This window comes from Watersipora subatra, chromosome 7 (genome assembly GCF_963576615.1).
Source record: "Watersipora subatra chromosome 7, tzWatSuba1.1, whole genome shotgun sequence".
Lineage (NCBI taxonomy): Eukaryota > Metazoa > Bryozoa > Gymnolaemata > Cheilostomatida > Watersiporidae > Watersipora > Watersipora subatra.
The window spans coordinates 33,429,482-33,449,955 of NC_088714.1; the positions used below are offsets into that span (position 1 = coordinate 33,429,482).

The 20,474-nt window shown below is 35.0% G+C and overlaps 1 protein-coding gene across 1 annotated transcript in view; it reads right to left on the reverse strand.

Moving 5' to 3' along the window:
* LOC137399202 (sodium channel protein para-like) overlaps positions 1 to 20,474 on the reverse strand; it is an 84,334-nt gene that overhangs the window by 15,921 nt on the left and 47,939 nt on the right. Inside the window, 7 exon segments of the mRNA XM_068085204.1 lie at positions 398 to 505; positions 5,839 to 6,030; positions 8,169 to 8,258; positions 9,331 to 9,519; positions 13,537 to 13,659; positions 15,607 to 15,780; positions 18,209 to 18,394. Of these exon segments, the coding sequence (XP_067941305.1) occupies positions 398 to 505; positions 5,839 to 6,030; positions 8,169 to 8,258; positions 9,331 to 9,519; positions 13,537 to 13,659; positions 15,607 to 15,780; positions 18,209 to 18,394 (1,062 nt within the window).

Genomic DNA, 20,474 nt, shown 5'->3' on the forward strand with positions numbered 1-20,474 from the left:
GACTTAGTTTACTAACATTGTTGTATTCAGAATACTGAATGTTTTAGCTCCTTCACACATCACTGGAATGTTTCATTTCTCAAGTACCAGATATCAACGCTGTGATGATTTTAATTTGTACTTACCAAAAGATACACTCAACAATTATATTGCTAATTCTTTAAATCCTTAGTCTAAAGAGACAAGATGTATACATCAACTTAGTAGTTTCAAGTCTTGTATCAATTTTTGATTTTGCATTTATGACACCACATGGCAATATCTTCTTTTTATTTATTGATTTTTTATTCTATTTATTTTTTGGTGGTGCAAGGTAGCACATTTTTTCTATATAAATGATAATGGATTGCCTAATAGAAGAATATATATTCGTAAGGGTTTAGAGCAATTGCCATACCTTGGGCCTTGGTGTAGCCTTAGCAGGACCGGAAGAGGAAAGTTTCTTCATGGCATTATAGTACTTTTTCTGGTCATCCGTCATAAACATTTCTAGCGATCCTCCAGCCTATAAGATGTAACTTACTAATTTAAGGAAACGCTGAGCTTCCTAGTGGCTCTTATTCTTTGAGACAGCCCTACCTTTTCTCACCTCGTAGATGTTCAAGCTGCCACGGAGTGCAGCACTACCTAGGTGTACAACACGGGTTACAGACCAACGAGCATGCATTCTAATGCCAAACTAGATTTCTCCAATCTTAAAACATGTGTCAAGTGTAAAACACGGGTTGGCTAGGTGGTAACCAGTCAATAAGAAAACAAATTGATGGTGTTCACAATAATGCTGCCCCAAAAGTTACCTGATTGATAAAATGTAAACATCATTTTTTAGGCAAACACTTCATTGGCAGATTACATTAAAATTTGAAAAAATTAGTGCCAAAGCTACTGGTCCAAAGATTGTCTTTCCATCAAAATTATGCTCAAAGGATGGCTAAAATCTTTTTTATGCGTGTGAATATTCAAGGTTGACTATTCTCTTGGGGTAGCAGCATCATGTGAAGCCTACAATGTGCTATTTACTATGCTAAAACAAGTAAATAAAAGGGTAATACGAACGTACACTTGAGTCCTGCAGAAAATAGTCAAATGAGTATACGTATTAGAGATTCGTAGAACAGACAGGAGACAGAAGCGGGTCACAGGTTAGTAAATACAAGTGTTCAAATGTTATAGGTTAATGAAACGGTGCAATATCTCCTTCCCCTTCTCTCACACACACTCAGTCTCTCACTCTTCAACACTTTATCGTGTCTTTTTACCGACTACCACTGGTCATTTCATATGCTTGTACATAAACCTGGCAAGAGTTTGCCCCAAAATTCCTTTCAAAACAAAATTTAGTTACCCTGCTCGGTTGAACGTGACTAATCCTGCAAAGCTAAAGATTACAAATGTCAAAGTAGTTAAAAATATAATATTAGTAAAAGTCAAATAAAATATAAACATCACATACACATCATATGTATGACAAGTATGTGATAAGATACACGCGTCATATAAGATACACACGTCATAAATGTGCATGTCATATGCATGACAGGTATGTGATGAAATACACATGCCATAGATGTACATGCCATATATATGACATGCATGTGATGAGATACACATGTCATGGATGTACATGCCATATGTATGACATGTATGTGATGAGATACATATGTCATAGATGTACATGCCATATGTATGACATGTATGTGATGAGATACACATGTTATAGATGTACATGCCATATGTATGACATGTATGTGATGAGACATTCATTGATTGCTGTCAGTTATGCGCTGCCGGTCAATAATTCTCATTTATGGCTCGTGATGCTCAATTGCAGCCAATCACTCAATTTCACTTTGTTTACGCTCACCTCTGTATAACTTTTTACGCCGAAATAGAAAGTAAATGGAAACAAATTTTTATACTCTAACGATTTGTAGTAGGTTTTTTAAAAGCAAAGCAAATCTTCGCCTATTTAAAAACATTGTGCTCTGATTAAGTCTTGTGACAAACCGATATTAGGTAGCCATCTTTAGAATTTAACAATAAAGATTACTCGAGCTGATGACATCATTATAGCGCAGCCAGAGTCAAGTGATTGAAAATACTGCCATGTAGAAGCAATTTGATAAACTAGCGATATGCACCAAATATATATTACTAGCAGAAATAGTAAAAATGATGCTATTTTATTGTATATTAATCTTTTAAAACTCTGGTAAATACTAAATGTTCATAGATATATTATAACCATTGCACGCTAAAACAGCTGCAACAAAAATTTATTTCCTCTAGGCTCAGCATATTCTGTTGTGAACATCTATTAACAGAATGTGTTTGTAGTACTGCAAAAACACATCGCTGTTCATAGGTAAGAAGCACTGAAACATCGCAGCACTTTGGCTCCCGTTTTCAGCACATATTTTAGGGATTTTATGGTAAACAAATTTACTTCATAAAGACAACCACTGCTTTACATGTCTAGTTTATAACTCTGTTACGCTGTTGTTCTGGGACAAGCCATGAGCATACTCTTCAGCAAGCTATTTGGAGGATTCAAAGAAGGCTCAGATCGGCTATATTCACTTGGGGTAACAACCTAATTACTGTTCAATAATCTTATTTTTCAAGTCATCAAAATGTACTGAAAGCAGCTTTAACCGCATCCTTTATTTTTGCAGATATTATGCTTACAGACATTTTTCCATTATGGTTTGCTATTTTTCTGCAACTCGGTGTTATGTATTTTTTCCAATTTAAAAAAATTAAATTTTTTCTACTTCAAACAATTATTTGTTTGACACCTTCAGCAATAAGTTCTTAAAACTGATGAACTATCAACGCACTTCAAAACATGTCTGGTAATATTCAACATATCTCTAACATATTTGTAGAAAGTTCTGGTCAGCCAATGGGCAACAGTCTTACAATTGGTCAGCCAATGGGCAACAGTCTTACAATTGGTTCAATAAGAGAACCCGTATAACACAAAGCGCTTGAACCAGGAGAAAGCAACTAAAACTGATGTTGATGAATAAACCATCATCTCTTTTTGCAAGATTGCAAAACCATAGGGAATTTTATTTGGTAAATGGCCATTTACTAATATTACTACCAAATATTATTATTTACTTAGGTCAACCAACCACTGCAATACAATATAAAAGAATGCCATTTAGGATTTGCATTATTAAAATAAAGGTTAGTATAAAGAAAAAGAGTTTGCACCGATGTAAAGAAAGCTTTGGCAATATCCATTCCTCAGTTTCAAATAACCCCCTACTCATTTTACTAAAACTACAAATTACTATTTCCTACTTCTCATGCCCAGCATAAAGATTCTTTTTTAAAGAGTTTTCTAAATACAAATTTATCAGAATGAGGGATGTGGTACAAGGCACATGGCGACAATGCCTTTCTTCTGCTCATATTAAAATCACTTACTATTCCTACACTCAGCATAATTCTATACGAGATATAAAAACCATTATCTTTGGTCAGAGTGCAATTTGATCAAAAAACGTCACATATTGCTCGTTTCATAAAGAAATAGGAGGATGGTAAACACCAATGAGTACTAACCAAGTATAAACAGTGTGGGCTATTGAATATTCATTCAACCATGTTTAAATAAAAATGTTGTGGTAGAAAATCTAACAATTTTTGAAGATACAAACCATATGGTGTAAAAGTGCTGATGTCCAATGTACATGGATAACTCATGACTAAATTATACGACTAAGAACCAGTACGATGTACATATGTAAGGCTTGGTTATGTTTATATTCTGTGTTTACATAAACCTTGAACACATATTCACAGCTACACCGACTACGCATGCAATACTTAGCCTATACCTACTATAAATACACATGCATTTTAAGAAAACTATATTTTTGTGCTGATGATCTTGACTACCTCGACAGCTATAGTTACAAGTATTCATGTCGCGTGCTTGCAATATATAATAGTGCATCTACGCTGAAACATACCACATTCTGGCGCAACAGAAACAGCTTGCAAACAAACCAGCTATCGGTGACGCTACACACAGATATACATGTACGCCTGCCATGACACAGGTATTGCGTAAGCACACATAGATGTGGACACGAGCGTACGAGACAAACATAGAAGAACAAACTCGCAATTACTGTAACGTGTCAGAGAGCAAGCTAGTCTAAAGCACTCAGCGAGTCTACACCTCGAGCATATACTAACCGCCGACTGTGAAAAAGCAAGAAAGAAAACTTTAGCGTTACAAGGAAAGATTTCCCAGTAAAAACATTGATTACATGTAGATAGAAGTTGAATAGTCATAGAATACAGCGGGAGGTTATCGCAGTGATCCCGAACTTATCACGGTTAGCAGCGACCCGCAGTGAACTCAAAAATGGGGATATAGTGTCACCCTCCCTCTTTTTGGCATAAGTTGAATAAACCTTGGCTATATGTTTTGAGCAAATTATTGAAAAGAAAAATATAGCCAATAGTCACAGCATTACATCCATCACGTTGTTCTACCGGAAAGCAAACTGAGTTGTCTAAACTGAGTTGCTTATTATTTTTCGTGGTGAAAAATGCTTGAATGAGATCATTTGGTGGTAACCATTCTTGTTAATAACCTTGCCCTTGAAATCGCACACAAAATTTTGTAGATTTCATCCGAAAGTATCGGTATTTTTCTATTAGCGATTATTTTAAATGTTTGAGTTATCTGATTGCTAGGATGTTTCAAGATTAAAATCAAACTTAATTGCAATTAAAATGCTAGAAGAAAATACGTGCAAAATAACGTTATTAGCTGTTATCGTTTCAGCGTTACGCATCACTATTCTTTGCAATTATAGACATCATAATCACACTTTTGATAGATCTGAGTGTTTTAATTGTGACAAAATTTTATTAATTTTGATCTTGAAACATCCTAGCAATCAGATCACCTCAAAACATCAAAAACAGTAACAAATGATAGAGAAATACCGAGACTTTCTGACGATATTTATTAAAAATGTTGCGCAAGCTCATCTTTAGAAGACAGCAAGCTGCCCCAGCTTTAATCTAGGAGCTTTAGAAGACAGCAAGCTGCCCCAGCTTTAATCTAGGAGCTTTAGAAGACAGCAAGCTGCCCCAGCTTTAATCTAGGAGCTTTAGAAGACAGCAAGCTGCCCCAGCTTTAATCTAGGAGCTTTTAAGCTGATAACCACCTTTTTTCTAGCCAATCAAAAAAGTCGATGTCCGACGCATGTTAAACCTTCTTTTTCATCACAAATGATTTACGTGTGGCTGTCAAAACATCTGCAATGCATCCTGGTGAAAAGCGAGGCGCGTAAACATGAGGGATCACTGCGCAGGGAGTACTTTGAAGAAACTGTTACTAGAAAAGCAATAGGAAAACTTATGTAACTAGAAGAGGAAAACAATGAAGTCACAAGAAAGGGAGAGACAAGTACGTGGAAATTATAAATAAAGACAAATACAAGTATAACTATGCTATTAACACAGCGATTTTGACTCAAAATATGTTTGAAAAATAAGCAAAGGTGTCTTTGGAAAAAATCTTGTGCAATGATTTATTTCTATGAAGTTTCGTCTTATAAACTAGTATTTCTGCACAAAACTCGAGAGGAATAATTTATAATTGTTGGTTTACAAGTATTTCTAAATAGTTAAAATCCTGCTGCATTCTTAGCATTATATGTATATATATATATATATATATATTATATAATATATATAGTACAGTACAACAAGCTCTCAATTTTCTTTCACCTAGCATATACCAACTGTACAGTACTTCAAGTTATGTAGATGTAATAATAATTTTGATATATATTGTCTTACCTTTTTCTTTTGGGCATTGAAATTTTCAATGATGACACCAATGAACAGGTTGAGAGTAAAGAATCCACCAAATATGATGAACAATACAAAGTAGAGATAGAAGTTAACACTATTCTCAAAGATGGGATTCTTTCCGACTTTAGTGATATCAGTTGCATCCGCCATAATCTCAATCCATCCTTTGTAAGTTGCCTGCAGATGATAGCGGATAGACGTTGATCTTCATTAATGTTTGACCTCTGCATCGATACTGCATTAGTAGTGTATAACTTTTGCATCACTGCTGCATTCCTATTGCATCATTGCCGTATCACTAATGCATTACTACTGTAATGCAATCATACTATCGTTACTGTTAACTACTGTATTACTGCACAAGCCCTGCCCAACTACTATGTCATGAATGCATCATTACTGTACCATCACTACACCACTATAATTATTACGTAACTGTATCTCTCTTTATATTATCATTACTTCTGCCATTATTAATATTAACTTTTTTACATTATTATTTTGTACATACTGTAAATTATTTGTATTTAAACTATACAGATTATCCATCTTATTTATGAACATCAAGTTGTTATTAGTCAGTGTTATTGATCAGACCAAATTGTACATTTTGAATATATTTCAAATGAAGATCTCCGCTTGATTAGGTTAATTTACTGTGTTTAACTTTTGCTAATTTTTACAATTTTGCATTCCTTCAAAAATTAAAGGCAGCTTTCCTTAAATTCTTTAAACAAACAATAATCTGGTGAGACCCTATTTAATAATTGCTAACTGTATTCCCTTCTGCAATTAGAAAACTACTGTATAAACAGGCAAACTTTACATTCCATTCGGAAAATTGCATTTTATGTTAAAATAGTTGTATATTGAAGCTAATATTATTGTAATTGCATATTGTATTCAGATTAATTTATTCTCGAAATAAAAAACAATGGTAAATACCCAAATTAATTCTATTTACCATTAAAATAAATGTAAACTATGCCAAAACCTATTGTACAAGTCTAAATTACATGGAAAAGCTAAAGTGATAAAATACAGTTGGTAAAAAGAGGTATTGACAGTAAAGCTTCACGATTCCCACAAATCATCAGACGATTCGATTTGTGATATATTATATATATATATATTATATATATATATATTGCTATTTTATTATTATGTGAAAAACTTGTAAATTTTTGTCAATAACTCTTGTAGATTTTAATTTAAAGAAAAACTGTTTTGTGTTCACCGACACAGGTGATAATTAGAAACACAGGTGATAATTAGAAAGGTGATAATTAGAAACGTTATTTCATGAATGCCCATGGAAGGCCATCAAATGAGCTTGTTGTAAGAATAAAAGGCCCCTGTGTTTTAGTTCCAGTATCGATCACTCTGAAAATCGTCAGGTGTGAGATATTTTGTCATTTTCGGCAATATAATCGTCATTACATGATTATATCGTTTATACGATTGGCTCTTTAAATTTTGGCAATTTAAGGATCGTTAAATCGGCATTTCATGAAGCTCTAACTGACAGGTACTTCACCTTAGAATAACGTGAAGCAAAGGGAGAGGTCGGCTATATGCAGGTCTGGTAGCGGAGTGAGTGCAAAGGGAGAGGTCGGCTATATGCATGTCTGGTAGCGGAGTGAGTGCAAAGAGAGAGGTCGGCTATGTGCAGGTCTGGTAGCGGAGTGAGTGCAAAGGGAGAGGTCGGCTATATGCATGTCTGGTAGCGGAGTGAGTGCAAAGAGAGAGTTCGGCTATATGCAGGTCTGGTAGCAGAGTGAGTGATAGAAATACGACGTGGAACAGTAATGCAGACTATGCTTACTTTAGACTAACGTATTTTTTTTTTTTAAACTTTTTAATGTCTGTCAAGTTTTTATTTTCACCTATAAGAACAGTGTTTAAATAAATTCTGAACATTGGGTGCTGGAAATCATTTAGTATGTTGCGACAAATACTTAGATCGCTTGTAAAATAAATTCATGTGTAGGTACGCTAATCTATTTAGAATGATCTTGAAACAGCACCTGCTGTCGAGAGTGGAGTAGTCTGTATGTCATTGAGCTGTCTTTTGTTCTTTTAAATTGCAGTGATTTTTCATTTATGTAAGCCACATTCTGCCCACTTCTTGCCAACTAGGCTCTGCACCTCGATTAGCCAAGTTATGGTGCACATAGAACCTTCATCGATAATTTCTCTAGTGTATTTTTTAGCAATCGTCTTACTTGATGAGACTATAAAATTCAGTCTGTCTGTCTGTCTGTCTGGCTGTATTGATAGAGCATCTATACACAGCCTCTAATATGCTGACTTACCACTTGAAGCAAAGCTAGGTAGGCTGCTGGCACGCTGTCAAAGTTGATAGGAGAGTTTTTCCAAGAGTAGTTGTTGGTTGTACATGTCTCCTCGTCCCATATTCCTAAATCGTGATAAGTGTAGTCGTATTTTTCATCTTCTAGGATTGGGTACTTTGTGGTGCCATTTGATTCTAATCCCCTGAAAGAAATAGTCTTGCATGTTATTATTGTTAATATTGTTAATACTGTTGTTATTGTTAATATTGTTAATATTGTTGTTATTGTTAATATAGGAAAAGGAGATGTAGTACTAGCTGTCTCATAGGGATTGTCATACTCTGCCTAGTTCACTAAGCTATCATCTTCTTGAAACCAAATGCTGATACACTCTTATCAAGCTAATTATGTACTTAGATCTTGCTCTTGTTGTCTTAGTCTCTGACAAACACTTCAATATACAAATTATTTTATTAAAATTATCATAATAACACAATAACAATGCATTAAATATTGTAGGAATGTAAGATAATAATTATGTTATTATAATATATTATAATTATTAAAATAACATAATTATAATACATTATATCTTTTTGTCGTAATCTCTGATAAATACTTCAATCTAACTATTACGTTATTAAAACAATTAAAAGAACATAATTATAATTTATAACACATTGTTTTATTATGGTGTTAATCGCTGACAAACACTTTGATGTAGCAGTTATATAAGTATATAAACTGTATATCATATTTCTGCAGTCTTAATCAATGGAACAATTATATCAATATATTAAAGTTCAGTGGTTTTAGTTGACCAGTGCTCAGAAAGATTATACCTTCATATACTTATCCTCCGTGTTATGATATGCTGCTCAGGTGTTTAGTAAGAATATTACCTTCCATCTCACCTTGTCAATGAAGTAAACTTACCTGCTATGAACAGATTGCATGCAACTAGTAACAATTATTTGAAAATATCATAGCTAGCTTTTTTAACAGTCCACCTAATATCTGTCCTCTTAGCAGAGGAAGATATTTTAACCTGTAAGTTAAACTACTTTTTTATTGACTAATAATTTAAAAATCATTTCTGTATAAAATGAAATTATAGCCAATAAAGCATAAGAAAATAGAGTTTTTTTAAAAATCAAGTGAGAAAGATAGACATGCCTTTTACTTGGTGCTACCTTACAGTGGCTTACCGATAGAGAACATGCAGAGCGACTCCTTCATCGTTTACGCATTTGTAGAAGCGACCTGAGAAGAAATTGACTCCCATAATAGCGAATATCAGCCAGAATATAAGAATAACAAGGAGCACGTTGCTGATGGAAGGCACAGCCTGTATGAGGGCATTCACCACAACCTACAAGCATTCATACATCAAATCTATAAAATCAGAAATTTCACAATTCTACTATTTAATCACTGTTTTAATTCAATCACTAATTCAATTTACCATTTTACTACTGCCAAACCGATCAAAACTGCCTACGAGTGTTGTTGATACGCCAGCCACTCAGCATTTCTTCAACAAATATGATTGTTCTTACATCATTTAAGGTTTTTGAAAATTGCCATCGCTAAAGCGATTGGCTCTATTTTACACAAACTCGTGTCACTGATTGAAATGGGTGGCATTGGAGAACATACGTAAGAGACCCTTTTACGTTCTTTTTTATTTATGCCCTTGTACATGTATTAACGTGCACAAGAGTACAGACATTGGCTCACTCCTCTTCGTTCATTTTGAGATTAAGATTTATCAATTTATAAGCTGCAACGTAATGGAGAGTAGAGAGGAATGCTTTAAATCATTTGACAATTGATTTACAAGCAGCAATTTTTTCTTTATAACACCCAGAAAAACCTTAAAAATGTTTACTTTTAAATCTAACATCCAATCTATCATTTGTAGACATGAGATAAAATTAATAGGGTTTCGTTTGACAGATCGACTTTCTTGGAGTAATGTTGACACTGTTTCTAATAAGGTCATTAAGTCATTGACTCTGCTCCAGTTTTGCAGGCCAAACATTAACCCAAAATCTGCCAGGGCTTTCTATTATCAATTCATCTTTTGTCATGTTATTTATGGTATACACATTTATTATAATATAGCTTCAAGATATGTCAGTAATGATCTATTTTTGTTGTAAAAGGTACACTCTAACTAGTTGCAAATCTACATCATATTTCAGAATATCTCATTTCAATGAACGATCTTTCCAGATCTTTGCATCTTCTGACTCTGCCTATGCTATATGTTTATTTTACATCAATTATAGATTGGAAAATTTTTTCTGGTTTGTGGGAGTTTTACATGAAAAATACAGGTTATTAACTTATTTCAGCTAACATGATATGAACAAACTGCATACAGGCTCTAACAACTATGCTGAAAATACAGTAGACACTTCTATAATACAGTAGACACTCCTATAATACAGTAGACACTCCTATAATACAGTAGACACTCCTATAATACAGTAGACACTCCTATAATACAGTAGACACTCCTATAATACAGTAGACACTCCTATAATACAGTAGACACTCTTATAATACAGTAGACATTCCTATAATACAGTAGACACTCCTAAAATACAGTAGACACTCCATTTAATGTAAAGAATTTATGTGAAGTTTTTGCTTCGTATGATGTAAAAAATTTCATATAATGTAAAATGTCGAGGCAAATTCACAAATTTGATTTAAATGGTAACCCATCTCGCTGCACTCGCGAGAGAAAAAACGGTGTGCGTATAGCGTTCCATCTATTATATACAATGCATACACTATTTTGAGACATTCCAGTTCATCGTGATCGTCAGATGTGTTGATAAAACAGAGAATAGGTAACTGCGCAATTGTTTTTAAATGTTTGAAGGCGATCGACTGGTGCAGGTGTTACGGTGTCAGTTTACCAATTTGAATGTCACAAGTTGGAGTATCGTCGAAAGTTATCTTTTATCCTAACCTTAACCTTTGGATACAGATAGAGGACGAACAGGTAGACACCACTCTTTTTATAGTAAAATTTTTTTGTTTTGGTTCATTGTAGATGTATAAAATATTTGTTATTAGTTTTACTTAGCTGAATAGATTTTGTTGTCTTGAAAAAATAAAAAAATCATTGTAAATGAACATTGATTGGTTTGATAAACTATGGATGAGCGTTCCCCATCAACTTATTAGAAAATTAACGCAATCACGGTCTATGAAACCACTGAAACTGATTAGAACAAGGAGAAAAGTTGTTGATGCAAACCAATAATGCTGCAGTTACAGTACAGGCAATTTACATGTATTTTAGTGTTTGTTTTACGGAAAATCATAAAACGTAAACAATCCTGGAATGGATTTTGCACATCGTAGGAGCTCCTATTGTATTATCTCTAGTTCCTTTAACAACGGCGCCACTTGTTCTCTTAAGGCAGACAGGTATTTCAAACACTATATGTCAAACCATTCATTTGATTTTATTGGCTCGTTGCTGCCCCTTTTCATGATTCTTGTATGACATAATTTAGAAAACATTTCTGCCTGAAATGAAATTATACCCAATGAAGTATTAAATGATTGTGTTATTTTTGGGCCTCCTATTGTAGTACATAGTATAATACTATACTCTAGCCTGGGCCTCCTATTGTGGTACATAGTATAATACTATACTCTAGCCTATACTCCTATTGTGGTACATAGTATAATACTATACTCTAGCCTATACTCCTATTGTGGTACATAGTATAATACTATACTCTAGCCTGTACTCCTATTGTGGTACATAGTATAATACTATACTCTAGCCTATACTCCTATTGTGGTACATAGTATAATACTATACTCTAGCCTGGGCCTCCTATTGTGATACATAGTATAATACTATACTCTAGCCTGGGCCTCCTATTGTGATACATAGTATAATACTATACTCTAGCCTATACTCCTATTGTGATACATAGTATAATACTATACTCTAGCCTGGGCCTCCTATTGTGGTACATAGTATAATACTATACTCTAGCCTGGGCCTCCTATTGTGATACATAGTATAATACTATACTCTAGCCTATACTCCTATTGTGATACATAGTATAATACTATACTCTAGCCTGGGCCTCCTATTGTGGTACATAGTATAATACTATACTCTAGCCTGGGCCTCCTATTGTGATACATAGTATAATACTATACTCTAGCCTATACTCCTATTGTGATACATAGTATAATACTATACTCTAGCCTGGGCCTCCTATTGTGGTACATAGTATAATACTATACTCTAGCCTATACTCCTATTGTGATACATAGTATAATACTATACTCTAGCCTATACTCCTATTGTGATACATAGTATAATACTATACTCTAGCCTATACTCCTATTGTGATACATAGTATAATACTATACTCTAGCCTATACTCCTATTGTGATACATAGTATAATACTATACTCTAGCCTATACTCCTATTGTGATACATAGTATAATACTATACTCTAGCCTATACTCCTATTGTGATACATAGTATAACACTATACTCTAGCCTATACTCCTATTGTGATACATAGTATAATACTATACTCTAGCCTATACTCCTATTGTGATACATAGTATAATACTATACTCTAGCCTATACTCCTATTGTGATCCATTGTATAATGCCCTGCTGATGAGATAGTCAGCAAAACAGATAAAACCATCACTCACATTACAGTCGTTCATTCTAAGAGATATATACGTGCAATTTTATCTTGCGCTCTAGCAACAGCTTTGAGTTTATTGACCCTGTCACTATTCTGTCACTATTCTGTCACTATTCTGTCACTATTCACTATTATCACCTTATCACTATTCACTATTATCAACCTGTCACTATTCTGTCACTACTCACTATTATCACCTTGTCACTATTCTGTCAATATTCACTATTATCAACCTGTCACTATTCTGTCACTATTCACTATTATCACCTTGTCCCTATTCTGTCACTATTCACTATTATCACCCTGTCACTATTCTGTCACTATTCACTATTATCACCTTGTCACTATTCTGTCACTATTCACTATTATCACCCTGTCACTATTCTGTCACTATTCACTATTATCACCTTGTCACTATTCTGTCACTATTCACTATTATCACCTTGTCACTATTCTGTCACTACTCCCTATTATCACCTTGTCACTATTCTGTCACTATCCACTATTATCACCCTGTCACTATTCTGTCACTATTCACTATTATCACCTTGCCACTATTCTGTCACTACTCACTATTATCAACCTGTCACTATTCTGACGGTTATCTGAGATGAAGTCAAACAAGACAGTGCTGGTGTTTTAATAGCTTGTATATGAGATCACCAGATATACTTACCCTCATACCTTCCCAGCGAGAGACTGCCCTCAGAGGACGCAGGGCCCTCAAGGTCCTCATCGCTTTGAATGCACTCATATTCACGTTTTCACTAGACTCCATTATTAGACCAGAGATTGATATCTGTAATTTTGAAAGTATTAAAATTTTGATTGAAGTTGGAACGGTAGGCCAGGTCTTTTAATCCATAAAGAATGTGCTATTAAGACTTTCTGCACACAAACTTTCATGATTGAGTTGGAAAGCTGCCAAGCACTGAGTTATAGTTAATCCTTTAGCTTTTTCAATGATTCTCTCAGAAAAAAGTTTTTTATTGTCACAATGCATACCATTAGCTACCAATGTTAAAGCTCTCAATAATTGCATTCAAGTTGACAACAGACGATAAAGGTGTGTGAAATATCCAAAACATTAGGTTGATAAGCTTGCCAACAACTTAGAATTTCAAAACTAATTTTAATCTATCTTCTATCTATATAGATAAATCTCAAAGTTTGAGTGTCGACTGTGATTCTATGAATCGGCCTGTCTAGTTATAGCTATTCAAATATTGGAATAAAAAGCTCAACTCGTGCTGGATTTGCACTCACATAGATTGCAACCACAAGTTTCTAACCACGCATCTAACTACTAAGCTACACAGTCCTTAGAGATCTAACACTCTTATCATGTACCCTATACCCATTTCTCGATTGCACGAGCTAATAGCGTATTAATTGATACATTGCGCCCACGCGTTACGATGCACCTGCTATAAAATATTTTTTCGCCTATCTCTATGAAATATGATGCTTTTTCGTCTTTGCCATACTAAGGCAAATTTTTTTCTGCCATACGATATCAACAACAACTTTTCTCGAAATTAAAATTTGGCAATTGTATCTCAGGTCAGCGTCATCCATTATGATAGAAACGGGTTCGCAAACAGATAAGTGATAAAATTTTTACTTAAAGGTTAGAAGTTTACTAAAATACATACTAAAATTTCCTTCAAGTGTGTGTTTAGTAAGCTAAATTCATATGATTTTAGATTCAGCATTGATGTTACACACCTGTCTTGAAAGTGCGAACTCTGTACGCAGTATATTGTAATGTTACATTTTCTTAAAGATCATAACCATTAAATACGATAAAGTTGTTGTAGGTTACTATAGTCACTAAGGTTGGCATAATGTTTTGTTACTATTTTTTTATGATGATGATTTTGATGATTTTCACCAGGAGGTGAATGGATTAGACAATTACTATCGGTTTCTATACCACTCTACATGTCTATACGATAATTTCACCTTATGATGCCATCATTGAAACAAACTAAAATCGTATAACTGTATACCAACTAATTTTTTGTTGTAATCGTAGCAAAACAGACAATATTTAGCCATTACTTGCTAATGATTTCACATTTACATTTAAACACCTTTTACAGTTGTATTTTTCCTCCTAATTTATTTCAACAAAACACTTCTTTCATGATTTGAAGTTTAAAAGTTAGAATGATAAATGTTGTATATGTTAAATAAAAATAAATGTTCTGTTCATAGACTGTTCTATTACCCTGGCAAGGCCGGACATTCAGCTAGTCTTTACAATAAACATGGCTTCTGTCCGAAGACAATCATAGTGCAATAAGAAAAAATGCATCGCACGATTATCGAACCCGCATATTCGATTTTCCAGCAAAGCGTGCTACCAACTGCACCCCTCAACTACCTGTCCACATCATGGAATAATTGTGTACATAGCTATTACACATGATACTCTCACACAGTGAATGGAGCTGCCAGCATATTAATCTCTACTATGATAAAAGCCGTATCCGCCTCGCTTGGAGGTTGGGTAAAGGATTGCACCATACAGGGTTTGAACTCTAAACATCCAGATTAGCAGACCAGCATGCTAACAGGTGCCTCACTCGACCACCTTTCAATATGTGGGAATAGTTGTATGGATATTTATTACACCAAAGAATCTCTCACGGTACACTATACTACCTAGGCTACCAGCCTATGTTGAATAGGAATACATGCTATAAATAGAAATCGATCAATAGTTGACACTTGTACTCACAGCCACAATAACGAAGTCAAGCCAACACCACGCATCAGTGAAGTACTTGTAGTAGCCAAAAGCAAGCCACTTGATGAGCATCTCACAGATGAAGATCCCGCTGAATATCTTGTCAATATAGTAAAGCAACAGCTTTAAGGTTTTCCTCTCTTCCAAATATATGTCTTCCAGTGCCTATGATAGCAAGATGTTAGTCTCAATAGACAAACGGTGACAGGAATTATAGCACAGCAGCGACAACAAATTACAGTGACGTCTCAACACATGATCACCTCTAACTACAGTTCTTTCTCTATTTATTATAACCTTGTAAGTAAAAATTATGGTGAAAATTATTTAATTATGGTAAAAATTATGTAAAGTGAAATATAAAAAAAAACATAAAGTACATTAGCTATATTTAGTGCACATTAAAGTACGGTGTGTCATTCACAGTTTATGACTTACTCTAGTACTTACATGCACAGTTTATGACTTACTCTAGTACTTACATTCACAGTTTATGACTTACTCTAGTACTTACATTCACAGTTTATGACTTACTCTAGTACTTACATGCACAGTTTATGACTTACTCTAGCACTTAACAAATCTGTTGAGACATCTTACAGGTGAATAAACACTTCTTCTACAGAACTTCACTTCATTAGTTTAGTTTTTACTTCTAATTCTGGGTTTTTATGTTTAGCTTTTGAATCATATTATATAATGCACTTGTTTTAATGTCCTCCATAGTGATTCGAAGTATTCATCAGTATTCTTTCAACTTTGGAACCAAATAAAAAAAAAACACGATGCATTCTTATGAAAACATTTACTTTAACATACGATGGTTTCAACATACGATGGTTTCAACATACAATACAAATATTAGAAGGGATTAAGTTTTTATGTCGAGGTTTGACAATTGCAAACTAACAGTGATACACGAGTTAGCTAAAACCATTTATGTACTGTTTAGTTTGCCACTGAACCCGAGAAAAAAATTTGTTTAATGCCAAATACAAGGGATCAGAGAAGAAATGTATTTATTATCAGGTGCAACCATGGATATCCATGAAAAAAATAGCAAACAAATGTGAAAGTAGCCATGAAATAGCAGTAACTAAAAAATCTGTTGAAAAGATAAAGCGTTTCTTTGTAAAAATGGTAGTCCTACAAACAACCTGAATGAAAATTGGATCAACAAAATTTGAATTTTTTTACCACCACAAGTCTTATTATTACTTTTATTATTACTCTTATTATTACTCTTATTATTACTCTTATTATTACTCATCAAATAAAAACATTTGCTTAGCAGCAATAAATCTAACTTATTTATTAATGCCTAAACTGGTTATGACTTGATACTGTGAGATTGTTATTTTAATCTGATAAAACATTAAATTATAGAACTGCCAGATGAATAAAGTATTAAAGCTTTGAATACACAGGCTGATGCTTTATGACATCATCGTGTGGTAAGATGCTATCAACCTCTAATAATTATTTTGAAAATACAGTAGACGTTCCTGTAACCTACACCTTCCATAACGTAAATTCTAAATAACATAAAAAATTTGTGTGAAGTTGTTGCTTCGTACCACGTAAGAAATTCCATACAACGTAAAGTGTCAAGTCAGGGCGAGTTCTTCAATTCGATTTAAATGGTAACATATTTTGGAGAGTGGAAGTCGTGTCTGTACGTATGTAGCCACTATTGGAAGGTGGGAGTCATGTCTGTACGTATGTAGCCACTATTGGAAGGTGGGAGTCATGTCTGTACATATGTAGCCACTATTGGAAGGTGGGAGTCGTGTCTGTATGTATGTAGCCACTATTGGAGGGTGGGAGTCATGTCTGTACGTATGTAGCCACTATTGGAAGGTGGGAGTCGTGTCTGTACGTATGTAGCCACTATTGGAGGGTGGGAGTCGTGTCTGTACGTATGTAGCCACTATTGGAGGGTGGAAGTCATGTCTGTACGTATGTAGCCACTATTGGAAGGTGGGAGTCGTGTCTGTACGTATGTAGCCACTATTGGAGGGTGGGAGTTGTGTCTGTACGTATGTAGCCACTATTGGAGGGTGGGAGTCATGTCTGTACGTATGTAGCCACTATTGGAAGGTGGGAGTCGTGTCTGTACGTATGTAGCCACTATTGGAGGGTGGGAGTCATGTCTGTACGTATGTAGCCACTATTGGAGAGTGGGAGAAAAGATTGCGATGTATAGGATTCAAACTCCAAATGTTCAGCTTTGCAAATCAACACTCTAACACATGTGCAAATCAACTGCCTATTTGCATTCCTGAATAATTGTACACATACTTATTCTCTGTGCTTTATTGACACACATGATGATCACTCACAACACACTAAACTGCCAGTGTACCAGTACAGATAAAAAGTTCAATAAAAATAGTTTTTAAAAACCAAATGAAGTGGGCTTCGTAATAATTGAATTAGCCAGTGAGTGCAAATACTCCGAACAAAAATTACCATGCTAGTCTTAGTATGCATGCTATCAGAAGCTTAAGCGCATAATAACTGTGCATACATCAGTGATAAACATTAGCTTGTGTAGAATGCTAACATCTAAAAATGAAGACTTGGTTCTTACCAATGACATACTGCTCAGAAGAATGCAGACTATGATGAACCCTTCAAAGTACTTGTGCTCTACCAGTCTGTAGGCAAAACACCGCAAGGACCAGAATTTTCGACTGAAGGCTGTATCCGGGGTTTCCACACACCTCCGGCTTATAAAGGGGAAACAGCAAGCGCTAGGTAATGTCTCATACTCTACCTAAAGTAAAAATAACATGTTTCAGGTTACGCAGCTCGTTCTACACCAATTACATCGTTCTATGTAATTAACTGATCCAACTTTTTATCATTATTTCCATTTCAAAACAAGAGTCAAGCTTGGATTAGTAAAAAATCAAAAATTATGGTGTGATTTGCTGTATAGTACAACAGTATACAGTAACCTAAAAATATAGTTAACATGGTATAATACAAGTACAATCATAATATAAGGGTGTACAGTCAACTAGCTGTACCATTAACTTCTTAGCAGACCTTATAGAAAGTGTATATAGATGTAAATACTGTAAAAGGTTGATACTGTTTAGTAACTTTAGTGAGAGCAGTAATAACAGCTCAGCAATAAACACAGAGAACTCTTCAACAACTCTGTTTCCTTGTTTTGTGTCTGCTATGTACGGACTACTCTATGTACTGACTGCACTACTATATGAATTGACTGCACTACTTTATGTACTGACTGCATTACTCTATGTACCGACTGCACTACTCTATGTACTGACTGCACTATTTTATCTACTGACTGCACCACTCTATGAATTGACTGCAATACTCTATGTACTGAATGCACTACTTTATGTACTGACTGCACTACTCTATGTACTGACTGCACTACTCTATGTACTGACTGTACTACTTTATCTACTGACTGCACCACTTTATGAATTTCCTGCAATACTCCATGTACTGAATGCACTACTTTATGTACAGATTGCTACTCCATAGACTGACTGCACTACTCTATGTACTGGCTGCACTACTCTATGTACTGACTGCTCTACTCTATGTACTGACTGCTCTACTCCATCTACTGACTGCACCACTTTATGACTTGACTGCAATACTCCATGTATTGAATTCACTACTCTATGTACTGATTGCACTACTCTATGTAACGACTGCACTACTCTATGTACTGACTGCACTACTTTATCTACTGACTGCACCACTATGAATTGACTGCAATACTTCATGTACTGAATGCACTACTCTATGTACTGGCTGCACTACTCTATGAACTGGCTGCACTACTCTATAAACATCGGAAGTTTTTATTACCAGCTGCAACTGGTTATAGCCGACTAACCAAAATATAATTTATCTCTACAAATATGTTTCCTTATATTTTTTTTAAATAAATGAATTTTAAAAACCCAAAGGCCACACCATAGGTAACAATTCTCAGAAAAGCTGTGTAGTAATCATAGGGAGAAGCCTGTCTTAAGGGAGAAAATGATACCTTATTAATATCTTCATGAACACACTCTATTCCAAATCTGCAACTGCATTACTCTTGCCCATCTTGTGTTAGAATTGAATACTATTGCTCAAGATTGAATTTCTTTCTATAGTAATGGAGCAGAAAATATGTAATTAGCCCTTAGCTTCAAATTATAGCCGGCTATCCCCTGAGACAAGGTATTTCTGAAGGCTGAAAGGGCAAACATATAACATATAACATATTCACTCTTCAGCAGGAGCCTAGTCTACTCATGCCAAAACGGAGGTTGTTAGTTGGCTATGTTATACACTGCACTCATACACCTGTCACACTTGTGGCCGAGTTGCAAAGCATTTACCAAAACCATGCAGTTCATTCTGAGCCAAGATTATATGTTAGACAGGTGAGCCAGTTATATCAAGTTATCAAGGATTCTACCGTTATATAAATAAAAAGAGCTGCGACTCGTAGTGAACATTGTGATTAACAGAGAGTCTGAATAGGGAATGGTATGAGTAGTAGTGAATAATATGAAGTATTGTGAGGGATGCTTGCCGACCAACATCTCGGCCAGAGACTCGCCAGCCTGGCCAGCCTCAGCCCCACTCGGCTGGCAAGAAGACAGCCTACAGAGCCGAGAGAAGAGATGATCGACCCAGCCGGAAAAGCGGCTGGCATCGGAGAGACCGATCGGTTCCGGAAAGAAGAGAGCGGAGCTACCACTATAAAAGACAGCAGCCAGGACCAGAGAGGGTAGAACACAACAAAGTCTCAAGGACAGTTGTGTATATTTGTTACATGCTGTATACTGTAACTATAACAATAGGCTAACGAGTGG